This window comes from Leiobunum rupestre, chromosome 6 (assembly GCF_980474605.1).
Source record: "Leiobunum rupestre chromosome 6, qqLeiRupe1.1.hap1, whole genome shotgun sequence".
In the NCBI taxonomy this organism is placed as follows: Eukaryota; Metazoa; Arthropoda; class Arachnida; order Opiliones; family Sclerosomatidae; genus Leiobunum; species Leiobunum rupestre.
The window spans coordinates 26,484,163-26,501,767 of record NC_143389.1 but is presented as its reverse complement, the minus strand read 5'-3'; the positions used below and the strand labels follow the sequence as shown (position 1 = coordinate 26,501,767).

At 37.2% G+C, this 17,605-nt stretch overlaps 2 protein-coding genes across 2 annotated transcripts in view; one reads left to right on the top strand and one right to left on the bottom strand.

Annotated features, from left to right (window-relative positions):
- The first annotated feature begins 171 nt into the window (after positions 1–171).
- LOC149940524 (uncharacterized) lies at positions 172–8,295 on the top strand. The gene is made up of 2 exons (XM_090178899.1): positions 172–201; positions 7,307–8,295. The coding sequence occupies exon 2, from the start codon at positions 7,308–7,310 to the stop codon at positions 8,037–8,039; it is 732 nt and encodes a 243-aa protein (XP_090035025.1). The 5' UTR covers positions 172–201; position 7,307; the 3' UTR covers positions 8,040–8,295.
- Positions 8,296–8,568: 273 nt separating this feature from the next.
- The window catches only part of Sec31 (COPII coat complex component secretory 31), a 35,710-nt gene continuing 26,673 nt past the window's right edge, over positions 8,569–17,605 (bottom strand). Inside the window, exons 23-26 of the mRNA XM_090178861.1 lie at positions 17,264–17,563; positions 16,011–16,145; positions 10,033–10,104; positions 8,569–8,884 (exon numbers count right to left, since the gene is read on the bottom strand). Of these exons, the coding sequence (XP_090034987.1) occupies positions 8,696–8,884; positions 10,033–10,104; positions 16,011–16,145; positions 17,264–17,563 (696 nt within the window). The 3' untranslated portion in view covers positions 8,569–8,695. The remainder of the gene's footprint in view (positions 8,885–10,032; positions 10,105–16,010; positions 16,146–17,263; positions 17,564–17,605) is intronic.

Genomic DNA, 17,605 nt, shown 5'->3' with positions numbered 1-17,605 from the left:
ATAATGAAAAGGGATAATAAAGCTAAACCCTAAATAATTTTGAAGAAATTTAAAAACTTACCGATAGGTCTTCGAGCAAACAAAAAACGCGAAACTCGGACCATAGAGGAATAGCCCTGGAGTGGTATTGATAGTTCTGATTGGGCTAAGCACTGACGTTCCTCTTCAAAAATCGCTTAAAGGGGGATGTAGAAACGAGAGGTATGTCGAGGTAGACTTTTATCTATTCCTCCATGTTTTCATACATTCCAACACAGGCACGGAATACGAGACAAAATCCCCCAAAGAAATTTATTTTCATCATTATTGATCGTTTTAGGTGAATATTTCTTAAAAAAATACCAAAATAAATTTTCAATGCACAAATTAATTTTTTATTGAAATTTTTACCATCCTAAATCACTTAACCTAACCTAACCTAAATCCCCCATATTTGGTGGGATTTTGTCCCATACTTTGGGGGGATTATTTCTCATGCTCCGGGGGGGATTTCATCCATTAAAAATATGGGGGCGGGTTGGGGGCGGGGAATGTGTCTTGGGGGGAATTTGTCCGTATCCCCTAAAAGACATATATCATAATTTTGTCTACTAACCTTGGGCCGTTGCGACCAATTCAAAGTAGCGGTTTATTTTTAAATTTCAATTTAATTTCAAATTCTATGATACTTTTAGCACGCATGATGAAAAAGCCAAACTCAAGCATTAGAAACAGGAAATATAGTGCGCTCGCTTTTAAGCTATTGTGGACAAAAAAGGAACGAGGACCACGAATAATGCAAAACGAAAACAGCGCCGCTCTCTTATTGCACTCATGGTAAATACTAGTACAGCACTCAACTATTTAAAAAAAAAGAACTTAGTTGGAAATTAAAATTACTTTAACATTATGCACAATCTACGTATTTAAAATCTGTATTAGAGTGGTAAGCCTAAACCCAGAAATACATGAACCGAAATTATAAGCGAGCGCCTTTTTCTTTGGGGGCATTTGCATTTTGCCATAGAGACAGGGGAGTGTGAAAACCGAAGCATTTACAAATTTCGGCCCGCCCGCGAATCCACGAGAGAGGAAAAAAAAACCCCGAGGTATCATGGGTAGATTCGTTTGCCGTCTAGTGAGGGACAAAGCGATATCTTAAAAAAAATTGCGTAAAACGTCGTCTGCAAACCGAGGCTTACCATACCATAACCAAAGAAATGGACGTGGCCGGCTGATTGTAGCTTATGTTGTAAATAATTAGATTGCAAAGAATGGCCAGGGTGCTTTGTTCCAAGGTTTAATTGGTATTGGTAATATTGTCAATTCCTTTGGCTAAATTACATCCCACCGATTTATGTTTTAGTTTAGGCTTGTTCATTAGAAACATATTAAACTGCGTAAATGACTGTGTTTGTGACACGGACTTTAAGTAAATTTCTTAGTCCGTGTTTATTAAACTTTTACCCCTAGAAACGCCAGGTGGCGTACTCCAAAGCTCTTCGAGACGTGGAGGGCGGAATGAAATTCCGTTAAGGGGGATTACCAAAACTCCTCTTTTTAGGGGGGGGGGGGGAGATGGGAACATGAATCTAACGTTACCGAGATGGGTCGCTGATAATTTCGGCTCATGTATTTCTGCTAGTGCACTACCGACTAAATTATCAAGGCCCGTGCGCGCTCTATCCGAAGGGGGGTACTTTGAGTGAAGGATTACGCGTATTTTCCCGGTAGATGGCGATCTTAAGTCTAATTCTTTAGGGGTTATTCGTAAAATCGCAAAGTAAGGGGCAGTTCGCTATGATAATATTCAAATTGCTTTCAAATGGGCTTTCTTTCAATTTTCAAGACGATATTGCTCGAAGAAAGTATATTTCCGTGTAAAGTGACCATAACATTCCATAATAAGGGAAAACAACAAAGAATAAAAACTTTTAGGCCTACAACAATTTACAAAAAATTAATCATTTAAAGTTTAGGATCTTATTTTTATTGCAACTGATCAATCACAGTTCCCATAGTAATACTTTCTTGTCAAAGAAAGCTATATTCTTACAAAATATCACAATTTATTTTTGGTAAAGAATATTTTTTACACTTTATCACCTAAGCTTTTTTAAAACATCACAGAAATATTACTTAATATGAGTAGAGCTATAAAAAGTGAGGTAGACTTGTATCTCATTAATATTTCTACATTTTTAAAACATCACAGCAATATTACTTAATTTAAAAAATGAGTTGAACTATAAAAAGTGAGGTAGACTTGTATCTCATTATTATTTAGACTTTACAATATACATTTTTCTGGTGCAAGAAAAAACCTTTTATCACCTTATTAGTTTTAATTAAATTTACCTAGTTACTTTAGTTTTTAGGCCAAAAAAAATTCGATTTAATAAATTTTACTTACAAATAAGAAGTAGTACATCCACATGTACTTGTAAGAGCGGCAGTGCCTAAACCAGCCTTGGAAATAACGGTGGTCAGGTGGTCAAAGACCAGTTAATTAATTGCTCAGACCAGTTTATTTATTCAAAATTTGGGGGGTCACTGGTCACCGTGTCCAGTTTATTAATTCGAAATAATAACAAAAAAAACAGAAGGTGACCAGTTTAATAATTCCAAATAATTGGAGATGACCTATTAATTTAATGTTTATATCAATTTTGGTTTCCCTATTAACTGGATTTATATGTACAAAAAAATCTTACGAACTGAAAGTTTATTTCGATTTTGGAGGCCCAATCATAGCCACCTTTTTAAAAATTTGGAGACCCCCAAGTAGGCCTACACTTTTTCAACGTAGGCACGTGCCTACTTGTGCCTATTGCTGGCGGGGAGCCTGCCTACAACTCCTTAAAAAATTTGCATACACACTTGAAACACCCTGTATATTTTCTATCTGAGTATGCCTGTCTCTAATAAGTAGTAACTTTTTATGTAATGCGAGCTAAATTCGTTGAACTCTGGTGTCAGGCGAAATGAAAATGACCCCGATGAATCATTAACGCTTTTCCATAATTATTTATATGGGTGCCTACATTTTACATAAAGAAGGCCTGAACTTTCAGGAAAATGAACTTCTAGGGTACGACAGAGATGGCGCCAAACAAAGGCACAGTCTAGCTACTGTACGACTTTTTTCACTTCCGGGATTGACGTCACGTTTGAAAACGGAGAGTCAACGAATGGCTGGAAGAGCCGGTTATTTTGTTGATAAACGCAATCGTGATGTCACAGCACGCGGGAAGGCTAGTTGCAGACGACACGACAGACGATATTTTATAAAATTTACAACAATCGTAAAAAAGCGTTCAACAGACGTGGCGTCCAGTGATGGGCGCGCTCGTATCTTTGGATACTTTTAGGATACGAGATGATACTTTATCCGAAAAATAAAAATTAAAATATACGATTTTGATATGATCTTCTACATTGCAAAATGATCGCGATAGAATTTTGAAGAAATAAATTCGGGAGCGAACTATATTTGAAAAGATTCTTCTCTTACCTAGCCTAGCGAAAAAAAGAGCGGAATAGAGCTAGTGCTTCCATTTTTTGTATTAGAAATTACACGATAGATTTTTTCTGGTTTATCTTCAATTTTGTTTGTATTTGAGAGGAAATATTTTAGCGCCATCTAGATATGCCGATATACACTATTTGAGCGGCGAACGTATCTCACGTGATACCGAAATATAGCCAAACCCGAAACAATGTTAAGTGATAGAAGGGAGAGGAGCGGTCAAAGGTCGCGCCGTTTTTCTGGCTGTTTTTTAACGGGGGGGGGGATAATTCCCTCTATCCCTAGGCAGACAGAGGAGGGAAAGCAAAGACTGATTCTAGCGATAAAAAGCTGCGCCGCGTAGACTGAAAGGCGATTTCAAAACTAAAACCAAAACTTCCAAAAGTTATTTTTCCCACCGTCCCAACTCCCACGCAGTTAGAGTGTCACGTGTGTTGCAAACTGGCAGCGTGGGCTGTGGCGATGCAATAGCTTTATTTATTTTCCATAATTTAGTTTTTGAAAATACGAAAATTAAGATCGATTCTAATCCATAAAATCAAAATCAAATATTGGAAGGTTTACTACTGAATTAATAATCAAAAGATAAAAATTGAAATATTAATTTTAATACTTCGAACTTTTGATATGAAAAAATTTGATTCTACTTTCTCGTGAAACGTACTTGAAATATTTTTAAATATACTTTTCAAAATAATGAAAACTAAAGAAGTATTTGAAATGATACTTATCTAAATCTTTAAAGATTTCTTCTGAAATTTTTCAGGCAAGGGCAAAAAAGAATTGAAAATAATTGAAACTCTCATATCTTAAAGAAATTTGAAAGATCGTGAAAAAATCAAAGGGCCAAAACTGAATAAAATGAAAGATTGTGAATGATTTTGTCGCCATCTATGCTCAAAAATATCAAAAATAAAATGATATTTACAGAAATTTCAGAGGGAAAAAATTGAAAGTATAGTATAACTGCTGCCATCTATGTAAAAAGATACGAAAAAGATAGATAGAAATTTTTTGTGCATCACTGGTGGCGTCACGATCATAGATATAGGAAACGTATATAAAGGTCTAGATAAAATATTTCAAAGGGAGTGAATACGGAGGTGACAGCTAGCAGAAACGCGTAATTTCTGCAGGCTATCCTTATAAGGCGCTATCTATCGGTAAAAAAGCTCGTGCTATCGTCGCGAGAGCCATTATCTCCTGCTTAAAAATTATACTAAAAGTCACCAACAGATGGTGTCTAAAGACTACGGCCTGTGGAAATTTCAAGCACTTAGTACTAAAATGGTAAGAGAGCTCGCGCTTTTGGTCACGTGCCTTCCTGGGTGTCTGCTAGGTGTCAATTCCATAGATATAAGAAATGTATATAAAGGTCTAGATAAATTTCGGGGCGTCTAAGCATTTTAGTACTAAGTGCTTGACCTTTCCGCAGGCCGTAGTCTTTAGACACCATCTGTTGGTGACTTTTAGCATAATTTTAAGCAGGAAACAATGGCTCTCGCGACGATAGCACGAGCTTTCTTACCGATAGATAGCGCCTTATAAGGATAGCCTGCAGAAATTACGCGTTTCTGCTAGCTGTCACCTCCGTATTCACTCCCTTTGAAATATTTTATCTAGACCTAAATTTATATAAGTTTCCTATATCTATGGTCAATTCCGTATTTTATGTTAGGCTTAGACGCCCCGAAATTTATCTAGACCTTTATATACATTTCTTATATCTATGGTCACGATTGCAAACGGAGATCGACGGTTAATTAATAATTTCCCCTCCGTTGAGCGTCACTGAACGCGGCCATGGTTTCGCTGCTATTCCCGCTTGATTAGTTTTCAAATTTCGCGGGTAAAATCAGTTTAAGGCTGGTAACCCTGATATAACTTTTAGTTTTGCTTTCGGTAACGTGTTTACAATTTTATATCCACTCTCCAGTAGCCTGTTAATTTGAAAGATAGGAGGTATCTTCGTTTATTGAACATAAATTGAATGGATAAAACCATTTATTACTTTGCAATATAATCACTGTCAGAAGCGGCTTTGAACAGTCTATTCCTTTAAATTTTTTTGGGTTAAAGAAATAGTCAGGTATGTAAAATAATTAATGTATGCCTACTTTGAACAGGGACTTTGAATGCCATTGTATTTTTCTAACATGTGGCCAAACGTTTCTTAGTACCCTTTTATGAGGAACAATTGATGTAACTACGACTCTCATTACCCATGTCTGAAAATATCACTAAAAGCAACCTTTTATTATAAAAAAACAGTAAACGCCTCTTTTTAGTGATGTGAAAATATTATGTTTCTCTTTAATGTATTATTAGCCTTAATTTTGTTACCTATCGCGAGTGCCTTATACAAATTGAGCATATTTTGAGAGGGTTCCATAGTTTTTTGCAATATTGAGTGAAATGAAAAATTAAACTGTATGGAAAACTATAAGATGATAGCTAATTTTTCTTTCAAGTATTAAAAGAGACTAGATAATGTTTTTTCAAGTATTAAAAGAGACAAGATAGAGGCACCCATTTCCTGAATCAAATCAGTGAGGAAACTTTGGGAAAGAGAGGAGCACCCCCCCCCCCCCCCACCATGCTTTTAATTATTGAGGAAAGAGACAAACACAATTTTAAATTTTTTAATTATTAGATATATTTTTTTAATTATAAGAAAGCTCTCCCGTCGCGCCATTTTTGTCCTTTTAAAAATCAGCATTTCTTTATTTGTTGGGAGTGGTAGTGGCGCCAGTAGGACCACAATATTCGCGAAATATACTGCTGTAGTAATAACTAAAATGACAGTGCCCGAAACAAAGCTTTGGTTAAAGGATTAAAATGACGGTGGGCTACTAAACAGATAGGAAAGAAACATTTCACAAACCGTATTCATTTTCCACTAACCATGTCCGATACCAGGTATTCGCGTTGTTCCGCAAGTTTGAAAGATTCTAATTGTTCATTCTGGCGACGAGGAGTGCAATTATAAGCGTTATTTAACGCAATATACGTATAATAATAAAGTCTTTAATCAGTATGAAATCCACGATCTTAAAATTAATCGAGTGGCTGCAAAGCATCAACCTAATAGCGAAAGATGTAACGTGTCCCTAGTGCGACGACTTAATGGTTCTTGCCGAACAGACGAGAACCACCGAAAAGTACGTTTGGCATTGCAATAAAAGACGAAAAGTGCCAAAACAAAAGGAGTCCGCCAGGTGTCCAACCAAAGTTTCAATTCGGAAAAATTAATTTTATTCAAACCATCGCCTTGATTTGCGGGAAATTCTTTAAATGGTGTACTTTTACTTTGGTCTGCAGTGCCAAATTGCCGCAACACACGGTGTTTCAGAAAAATCTGTCTCAGTTTAATAATTGTTGTGAAAAGTAGCTGTGTAGGAAGTTTTACTTACTAGACAGCACATTTCGCGTTTTTCCTTTTGTTTTTTAATGCAAAACATTATTGTTTGAGAATTAATACTTAAGGAGATATAGTTAATGGGGTTTATATATGCACCCATGATGATTATAAGAATGAGGCTGGGGTGCTGGTCCAGCGCTCAAGCTAATCAGTTGCCAATGTATAGTCTTTGGGCAATTTTTAATTAACTTTTTAAATAATGCTTTGTGGGGAATAATAATTTTTGCACCATTTTAATCTCCTTTAGTATTTAAAGGGGAACAAAGGGACTGGCGGGGCTATTGTTCCAATTTACCAGTTTTGTTAGCACCGTGATTTTTTAAGAGATGTACATTTTGATTCTTTTAATTTTTATTAAATTGCTGATTTCATTTCAGAATGGAAGCATCAGTAACTGATTGTGGTATAGCCAAAAATAAAGCTAATAATACAAATCATGACAGTAAGAAAGAAAATGCTAGTGATGACATGGAACAGTTAGCGAAGTTAACTGCCAAAATATCACTTAAGGAACAAACAGAATGCTCGTCTATGAACATCCCATCGAAAATTAATGATAGAAAATGGTTATGGGCAGCGGCAAGTGAAGAATACAGACGTCAAGATGATCCATTAGGTGGGAAATGGTTAATTTTCTTAAAAGAAACGGATAGAGATAAAGATACCCTAACCACAATTGACAAAGCATGGGCTTTAATTGAAAAGGCTACCCAGGAAAATATGTTTTACCAGGCTAAAGTATCAACTGCAGTCAAAGAACCATACGCTACAAATGATGATTTCGGAGTCATTGTTATTTACACCAAAGATTTTGATGATATTGAGGATATAAATAAAAATGCCAAAAATATTGAAAGTGTCTTGAAAGATTATCTCATTCCAAAGAATTTCATACGCTACAAAACTAATGCTGCAACTGAAGCTAGACTGTACCCTAGTCAAAACTGCAAAAATGTTACAAATTATCAATACAGTATAAAGTATGGTTTACAAGTTAGAAATGGTACTTGTTGGGTAACAGTATCTACAAAAAATCCTAATGTTAAGAAACCCTTTAATAAACCCCAATCTAAAAAAACTATAAAATTAAAATCTATGCCTAAATACTAACCAAAATATGTTGCTAGTACTATATTTTTATGATATTGTTCTTTGTAAATGTATGGTAAAATATTATACTAATTGCCAAAAAAATCACCATGTACTAGGCTTATATTTTAAAGCAATAACTAATGTAAATGGTAAAATTACAATATCTATTACTAATTTTCTTCGGGCTTATTAAAGCATTTGTCACTAGTATTTTAAAATATGCTCATATACCTTTCAGAAATAGTTGAGAATCAGGTCTAAATGTTTAACTTTTGTAATGCCTGAAATTCTAAAACATTTTGCAATTAAAAATGCAATTTTACTTAAATCCTAGGATTCAAAATAAGGTAAAGGTAAGAAATAGTTTACCACTCCATATGAAACTTGATTAAAAAAAATTAAAGAAACAACTATGTTCTTTTTTTAGTGCAATATTATTAGAGTGGTGGTTATTTAAGCCAACTTCGGGAACATTGTTACTTTGTTTAAAATATTGATATCAGATTTTGTACCACGACAGTTAAAATAAATGAACTTATATTTCTCAATCATTTTATTACCATTCCAAACTGAAAAAATATTTTCAGGATAACATATATTAAGTGAATTATAACAATAAACTAAATCATTGAACTTTCTAATTTATTAAAATACCAAATATTTTTATTGTTTTGTCACTGCAAATAAACACCAAGTTGCTGAGCTGTCTGAAGTAACACTTTAAGCCCCAACATAAAACTACTGGTTTCAGCAAAATTAGTGCTTGATACAAGTTGGGTATGAATTGCTAAAGATCCCTGATAATCGCCCTGTTGAATCATTTGGATAATCTGATGAAGTCCTGTAAGTGTATTACTTGACAGCTGCAAAATAAGTTTTTAGATGATTTAATAGTTGTTTATATAAATTAACGTGGCATTCTTGTTTTAATGTGGCTGATACATCACAGTCTCTTACTTTCACAAGTCTACGAGCATGCTTACAGTTGCGAGGAATTTAGGTTTTTCTAGAGAGTCTGAATATTTCTCATGCGAAGAATATACTATTAAAGCTGTGTCTTGTGACGTAAGAGCAACATTTTAACAAGTTGGGGAAGACCATTTTATTTCATGAAATCAACTTTTATTTGGGTTAAAAATAGATATAACTTTTAAAGTACTTGGCAAATAGCCTATACTAAAAAACTTGTAGTACATAAGTTTAAAATTAAATATTATGAGGATTTTATATTTAAGTTGATTTTTCAGGTTTTACTATTTGAATAATTACAGAAGAATGCAGGGGTGGATGAAATTAAAACTTAAGAATATTTTTTGCAAGAGCAGATAAATTAACTGAACTTGAATTAATCGTGCATTAATTACAGATGTAAGTTCATTAGCATCTAGTCCATTTTCTAGTTTTAGCTTTTGAAATTTTTCAGAGTAATCTTGCAGAACATAATGGTGAATATTTAAACCTTAGTTTTTAAATTATTTCAGTATGTACTTAAGAGCTGTAATTCAAAAGTTTGCAACTGTGTCATGATGAGAGATGGAACTAATCTAATTATATGATAATTATTTTAAAATAGAAGAATTATAACATAGATGATTGTCATCATCATTTTAAAGACAAATTAAACTTTTAAAATCATTCATAATAATGTTAATATTTATGATCAAAACCAATTTCGTTCAAATAGTTGCAATGTTTTCAAAACTGTATTAAAAGTATTAAACAACGTCACATGAATTGTGGATTTGACTGTAAAGAGTTCTATGATGATATAACATTTTAAAAAGCCAATGCCTAAATTATTCCTTACTCTTTGAAATATATAAATATAGTTTTGGCTTCAAGGGAATGATAGGTGAATCTTGAGAGATCCAATTTGAAAATAACTATGTTAATTACAACGAAGTTAACTGTACTAAATAACCCCTTTGCAAAGACAGAAAAAGGTCAAACAACCTCAATTTCCTAATTTACAGAGCAGAGAAATGCTACCCAAACACTAAAAAAAAATTACCAAGTTATCTCTCAGCTTATCATACAGTGTTTCTAATTTCCTTGCAACATCATCCAATTTCCGTCTTACTTGCTGTAAAAAGAAAAATATGAATTTACTATTTTGACCAAATATCACTAAATTAAATTTTTTTCTTTAATTTATTGTAAAATTCAATTAATGCCCAGATCCCCACTCTTGGTCTAATTACTGACAGCAGTGATTCAGCTCCCCTAAAATGTATAAATGCTTATTATCAAAGATTTAACTATATCTGCAAATGTGTGAAAGTATCAGATGGAGCCCTACTGTTAGGTTGGATCATGTTTTTGACCCCTTCACACATGCCAAGTGGCTGATATGCTTATTAAATAGAAATAAGCACTTGCTAGGGAAATAAATTTCATTGAAACATCACTGTGTCTTTATTAGTTTAAACCCCAACTCTGGAAACAACTTTTTGAAAGCTATCCAACATATTTTTTTAAACTATAGATATATTTAAGTGATAATTTACTGTAGAGTGGGGTTAATTTAAGTAAATTTAAACAATAATTTGAAACAAAAGCAATTAATAAAAACTTAAGGCCTAGCTTAGGATGTTCAATTAATTGAAGTGTTTACTTTTCTAATATGGGTTAACTAAGTTTTTATTCAAAAACCCTTTATATCACCTCGCCAATTTTAAGTTATAAACTAATGATAAATTTGCAGGGACAATTACATTAGTTTCTCCTCAGAGTAATTATTAGTCATAAAAGGGAAACGTAGTGGGCAGGCACAGGCTTGGGAAAGGAACAATTTTCCGAAGACTAAAATTAGAGTCGCAATCTATCTATTATTGAAGGTGAGAAAATTTTTATCACAGCGCTTGATGGATGTGAAAAGCCCAGCCACTTTTCTACACCTTTGAACTAAACTATAACACTAAAAGTGACACATCTGGTTATGAATTTTCTGAAAAACTAACATGGTCTTTTTGCAAAGAAATTTCCTTTACAGACCGACTGATTTTCAATGTGGGTGTTGATTAGCCTTCATGCCATTTTTAGGGTTTGATTTATACTCAGTGCCGTCCCTTCCATAAACTGCAACCTTGTACCTCTTCGTGGTGGAAGGGAGTAACAGGTGGAGGGGCAACCCTTCATGCTGGCCAACTAAGGCTCTGCTTCTTCCTTAAGCTAAGGTGTGAGGTATCGTGCTGAGGGATGAGTGGTACCGGTGAAGCGAAAATACGGTATCGTGAACGATCCCCTCGGGGAACCAGGCGACACCCCGTTGTATTTTAGCCTTCCGCCCGGACAGAGGATTAAGGGCGGTGACCTTCTACTTTCCTCTTTTCTCGTGGGATCTTTTATGAATTCCAATAACAACAAAAAACCATCAGGCAAGGGTGTGTCTTTGACAGTACCCTGCTCTAGCCAGGGGAAGGGTGTATCTCAGGATACTACCCTCCCTTCCACAAGTTCAGGTCGTGGGTCTGTCGTGGAAGATACCGATCCTGCAATTCCAGCTGAAAGGAGGTGCCTTGGTTTACCTGTGCAAGGATGACTTCACAGGTAAATGGTTAAGCCAGGAGTTCGACTGCAACGAACAGGTTCTCCAGGGAACGAAGTTTTTCGTAACAAAAGCCAGTGACCTGCCGAAACCTTTTAAGGTCGCTCTCCATACAAGCAACGTCTGGACGAAGGACCCTAAAGTGCTCCTCAGGCGTCTTCAAACCTTCAACGGTGCGCTGAACACCAGCTGCGTAAATTCGAGGAACCGGCTGCCATCCGTTGGATTTTTCTAATGGATGGTGAGTCGGTCAACGCCATCAAAGCGGCAGGATTTGCCGCTCAGGCAGGTTTGGACAGGGGTATCTTTAAGATACTCAGTCTCCCAAATCAGAACTCAGTCGTAAGTGCTGTGGAGGGTGTGGATAATCCTACACCTATTAATGAATCCAAGTCTAACGACTTTGTAATTTCAGGACTAGAGGACCTAGAGCCTCTGCTCAGCGATTTCTCGGAAGGGGATACGCTGACAGAGGACATCAAAAACCTCAGTGTCTCGGACGGTGAAGAGGTCCAAGGCATGGTGGCTCAGCCAGATGGAGTAGTAGTGGGGGAGACTGGTGGTACTAACCTAACCAGTGGGAGTGATGTGGTTTCCACCCCTCACGGGGGGGGGGGGGGCGGTGGATCCCGTCAACCTCCAATCTAGGCCCGTCGCCATGAGCATTAAGGTGGTGCAGATAAATCTTCATCACTGCAAGGCAGCCTCCGCTGTACTCTGTCGAAGGCTTGCTAAGGAGCAAATTGATGTTGCTCTTATTCAGGAGCCTTGGATTGCCAAGGGTAAAATCCTTGGTCTTAATAGTGCAGGTAATGTCTATTATGACCATAATTCCGTTTCTCCTAGAGCTTGTATATTGGTACGCAAGGACATTCATGCCCTTCCGCTCTCAATCTATCACTCTAGGGACACTGCCGTGGTTAAAATCATTTCCCCTTCTGCTGATGGGAACGATGAACTCACGCTGGCTTCTGCTTACTTTCCTTATGATGATGCTCTGCCCCCATTATTTAGGTTGTGATGCAAACGCTCACCATGTTATCTGGGGCAGCAGCAACTGCAACGATCATGGTGATAAGCTAATGGAATACGTGGTTAGTACGAAACTTCATATTCTTAATAAGAACAATGAACCAACTTTTGTTACTCGTAACAGAAGTGAGGTCATTGATCTCACGCTGTGCACAGAAAATGTCGCAGCTCTTATTAATGACTGGCATGTGTCTAGTGAACCATCACTGTCGGATCACAGACACATTTGCTATACAGTCAGGATGAAAGTGGTTCAGGTTTGTACTGAACTTCGTAATCCCAGGCGAACTAATTGGCCTGGTTTTAGGGATGATTTAAATTTTCATCTGAAGGATGATAAGCCTAGGCTATCATCGGTGCTGGATTTTGATTTGGCTGTTGATCGCATGCAACATGCCATTATCGACTCCTACCACCGTAACTGTCCGGTGAAGTCTACCAACCAGCCAAGGCTAGTTCCTTGGTGGAACCATGAGATTGGCAGGCTTCGCAAACAATCTAAGAGGCTTTTTAACAAAGCTAAGAGGTCGGGTGATTGGGTTGCCTACAAGCAAACCCTCACTGCGTACCATAAGGCCATCCGCGAGGCCAAGAGGGACTCATGGAGGAATTTCTGTGAAAATATCTCTGATATTCCTAGTACGGCAAAGTTAATGAAAATTATTGCCAATGATAAGACTAAACATCTTGACACTATTAAGTTGGAAGATGGCAGTCATTCTTCGTCGGGTAAGGAGACTAACTAATATGTTAGATGTACACTTTCCCGACTCCAGAATTACGAACAGTATTGATTCTGACCCCCTTTCTATTAGGATTGCACGTACCAAAAGGGAGGACTGGGCGGTGGCGAATAAAATTGTCACGCACTCGAGACTTATTTGGGCTATAGTCTTTTAAGCCCTATAAGTCTCCGGGGCCGGATGGGATACTTCCCATTCTGTTGCAGGAGGGCATTGACATTATCTGCCCAATGCTGAGTAGAATCTATAGGGCTCGTAATGCCCTTGGATATATTACTAGCACCTGGAAGCTTTCTAGGGTAATCTTTATTCCGAAGCCAGGGAAATCTAACTATCTTGAGGCTAAGGCCTTTAGGCCAATCAGTTTGACTTCTTTTTTTCTAAAGATTTTGGAGAAATTGGTAGACAACTATATTAGGGGAGAGGTTATTTCTCATATACCTCTCTCGACGGCTAAGTATGCCTACCAAAAAGGCAAATAACCAATTGCATTGAAAGGGCTATTAACTTTAAGGAAATAGCGTTAACAGTGTTCCTAGATATTGAGGGCGCTTTTGATAAGGTGTCCAGCGCAGTCATCATGAAGGCTGCAAAGCGCTTTGGCATTAATGACACTGTGTCCTTGGCTCAAAGCTATGCTGACGAATCGTGTGGTGGTATCCTCCCTGCTCGGTGAATCCCTTATGGTCACCACCAGCCGTGGTTGCCCGCAACGTGGTGTTCTATCACCTCTGCTGTGGTGCCTGGTTGTGGATGAACTTTTGGTGAGGCTAGACAGGGATGGGTGCCGCTGCTTTGGCTATGCCGACGATATCGCCATCATCTTTACGGGAAAGTTCCCCAACACTACTAGCGATTTAGTAAGAAGGGCTCTTGCATCAGTGGAAAACTGGTGCAGGGAAGTTGGTCTTACGGTTAATCCTAGTAAAACGGTACTTGTTCCTTTTACTCATAAAAGGCTGCAAAACTCTTTTAATGATATCTCCTTATTTGGGACTATTTTGAGGGAAAGCACGGAGGTGAAGTACCTTGGTATTACTCTTGACAACAAACTAACGTGGAAGCCTCACCTTGACTGTATTGTTAAGAAGGCCAAGATGTTACTTTGGAGGACCAGAAGTGCAGTTAGCAGGTCATGGGGGCTTAGCCCTAAACTGGTCTTCTGGCTGTACACCATGATCATCAGACCATTGCTCTCTTATGCTGCATTGGTCTGGTGGCCAAGAGTCCGAATTAAGACTGTGCAGAGCGATCTGCGCACCCTACAGCGGCTGGCTTGTGTCAGCATCACAGGAGCTATGAGAACCGCCCCAAGTGCTTCTCTAGAAATTCTCCTGAACATTCTTCCTCTTCATCTTTTCATAGAAGAAGCTGCTGCTATGGGATCCTACAGGCTCAACAAGAATGGTTGGTGGAAGGCGAATACTTGGGATAATAGCCACACCAAGATCTTTCGGGAAATTTCATGTCAGTTACCTGTCTATCTCATGGGTTCTGGATATGATGACTACGAAGCTACATTTTAGTAAGTCCTTCAATACTTATTTTCCAAGCCGTACAGAGTGGGCCAATCTTAGTACCCTCGGGGCCAGAGGAGAAATCGTCTGGTTTACCGATGGGTCTAAGACCCGCTCTGGATCTGGTTCGGGAATGTATTGTCTTACTAGCAATCTCGGCTTCTTTGAAAGCCTTGGTGTCTATGCTAGTGTTTTTCAAGCGGAAATTGCCGCTATCTGCTTCTGTGTTGACTTTTTTCTTAAAAAGAAGCTTCATGGCAAAGTTATCCAAATTTATTCGGATAGTAAGCAGCCCTCAAAGCTCTCAACCAGTTTCAGGTCTCTTCAAAACTGGTTTATAGTTGTTTAAACCTCCTCTCGGAGCTAGGCACCAACAATAAAGTTCAGCTCTATTGGGTTCCTGGCCATCGGGGCTACTATGGTAATGAGAAGGCCGATGTCTTAGCCAAGAAGGGGGCAGAGGCTGGGTTCTTTGGTCCTGAACCTGCCGTTCCTATCCCCTCTAGCATAGTTCGCGGCCTTATCTCTAACTCCATGACTGACCGTCAACTCAAGCTTTGGCTTGAGATGGATGGCCAAAGGCAGGCTAAAGAGTTTATCTCGGGCCCCTCTAGGCAGAGAGCCAAAGAGCTGCTCTCGCTTTCCAAATCTAATATCAGGTTGGTCGTTGGCCTACTAACAGGTCATTGTCTCCTTAACAGACATCTTCACCTGATTGGAATCAGTGATGATCCAATCTGTAGGGCGTGTGAGGCTGAGGAGGGAACCGCCTCTCATGTGCTTTGTAGGTGCGATTACTACGCAGCCGAAAGATTCGAGCATCTTGGTATGCATCAACCGGAAACTTCTGATTTCTATAATATAAAAGCTATAGCTACGCCTTCTTTTGGTTGTCATTGAAAGTAGATAGGTAGTGTATTAGCAGATGTTATTACAATTTGGCAGCCAGTAGCGTAAGGACTTTTCATGGTATGCATTTATAGGGTTATGATGGATGAAACAGATGCTATAAAAATGAATGTTTGAATTTTATTATAATTTTACACTGTCTTTTGTGTTTCCTCCAACACAGAACAATTACATTGCTCAGATTTAGGCATTCTCGAATGTGAATAGGTGCTACCTTATAAGAGCATTGCATTGAACTTACTGGATTTGTAGCCCTCTGCTGGCATTGCTGTCTAAGATCTTCTAAGATATCTTGAAGTATTTGATTCTCAGGAGGAATAGGGCCTTTCTCTTTCGGAGGTTCAGGGAGTGTTGGAGGTGGAGGTGTTGGCACTGCCTAAAATATACATAGACTTTTTAATTAAAAATCAATTTTGAATATGCTCTGAAAGAAATCCCTTGCTTAAACAAATATAATACAGCCCCCATAGCCTAGATTTGAAAACAAACCTTTCTGATTAACAGTTTTGTAGTGAATTAAACGTTTACCCACTTCAGCTATTGAGCTAATTTTTTTTTCGGGTTTCGGCAGTGATCACCTTTCGTTTAACTGGGAAATTTTAATTTATCTAGGACATATATATATATATATTGTTATGGAAAGAGTAGACATAAATAACGTCAAAGTGTATAATAATTAATGACAATGATGCCTTTGCTACACATACAATGTTTTATTGTAGGTCTGTATCACTACGAACTAGTAAAATAATGGACTACAACTTAGAATATGCTAACTCCTTTAACATAAAAACGTTTCCAGACAATTCATTATTAAAATTTAAATATTAGACCAATTATGCCAAAACTCTTGACAGAATTGTCTTTTTTTGTTGCAATCTAGTCAAATTATTTATAAAGATTCTAAACTTTCACCATTTTCCTGATAAAAGCCCAACAAGGAGTATTTTTGAAAATGACCAAATATAAGGGCAGTACTACAACAAATGGGTTAAAGTAAAGTACTTTACAACGAATGAGTGTATGGCTGTACTTCAAGGAAGATGAATACCCTACAGGAATTAATTTGGTTTACTGTTTTATTTTTATACTAGCCAAGGGGTGCAAAATTAATTAAAATCCCATACACTCTAGAGAAAAATTATAAATCTTGAAATGTGGGTGGAAATTGGCCTACAAAATCAGAAATTTATCATCATCTGAGTAAAAATGTTTCCAGACCAAAACCCTCAACATTAAACCTTGAATATAACAGAGAAAAAAGACCTTAAGTGCCACAGATGATTTATGAACTTGCTACAAATGCTATTTACACTAAGTTATCCTATTCCAAAGGTATATTGTAGTTGGTGTTAAATAGAATTATCCGGTGAATTAACTTCATATACTAATAAAGAGATTAAATAAATTGGCTCTTTTAAATATTGTGTTTGAAATACAGGTTGGAAAAATTTACTGATTTTTTTGGTCGTAAATATTTTTTTATTGTATTACCTGGGGCTGAAGTGTGGCTGGTTGCATTGCAGTGAAAGACTGAGGAGGTTGATGAGGTGCTGGATCATAACTTGGGCCACCATACACATTCCCACTTGCTATATTTTGAGCTGGAAAAATTGCTGGGGTTGGTTGTGGTTGAAAACCAATTGGTCCACTTGGTGGTGTTGGATTTACAAAATTAGTTGGATTTGTAAATCCACCTGACAGAGGCGGGGGATTCTGATGTACAGATTCTTGAGGATTTAAAAATGGAGTCATCATAGAATCTGGCGTATGGAAACCTGGCCCACTAGATTTCTAAATAAAAAATATTAGTTTATTTTTGATTTAGTTTCATCA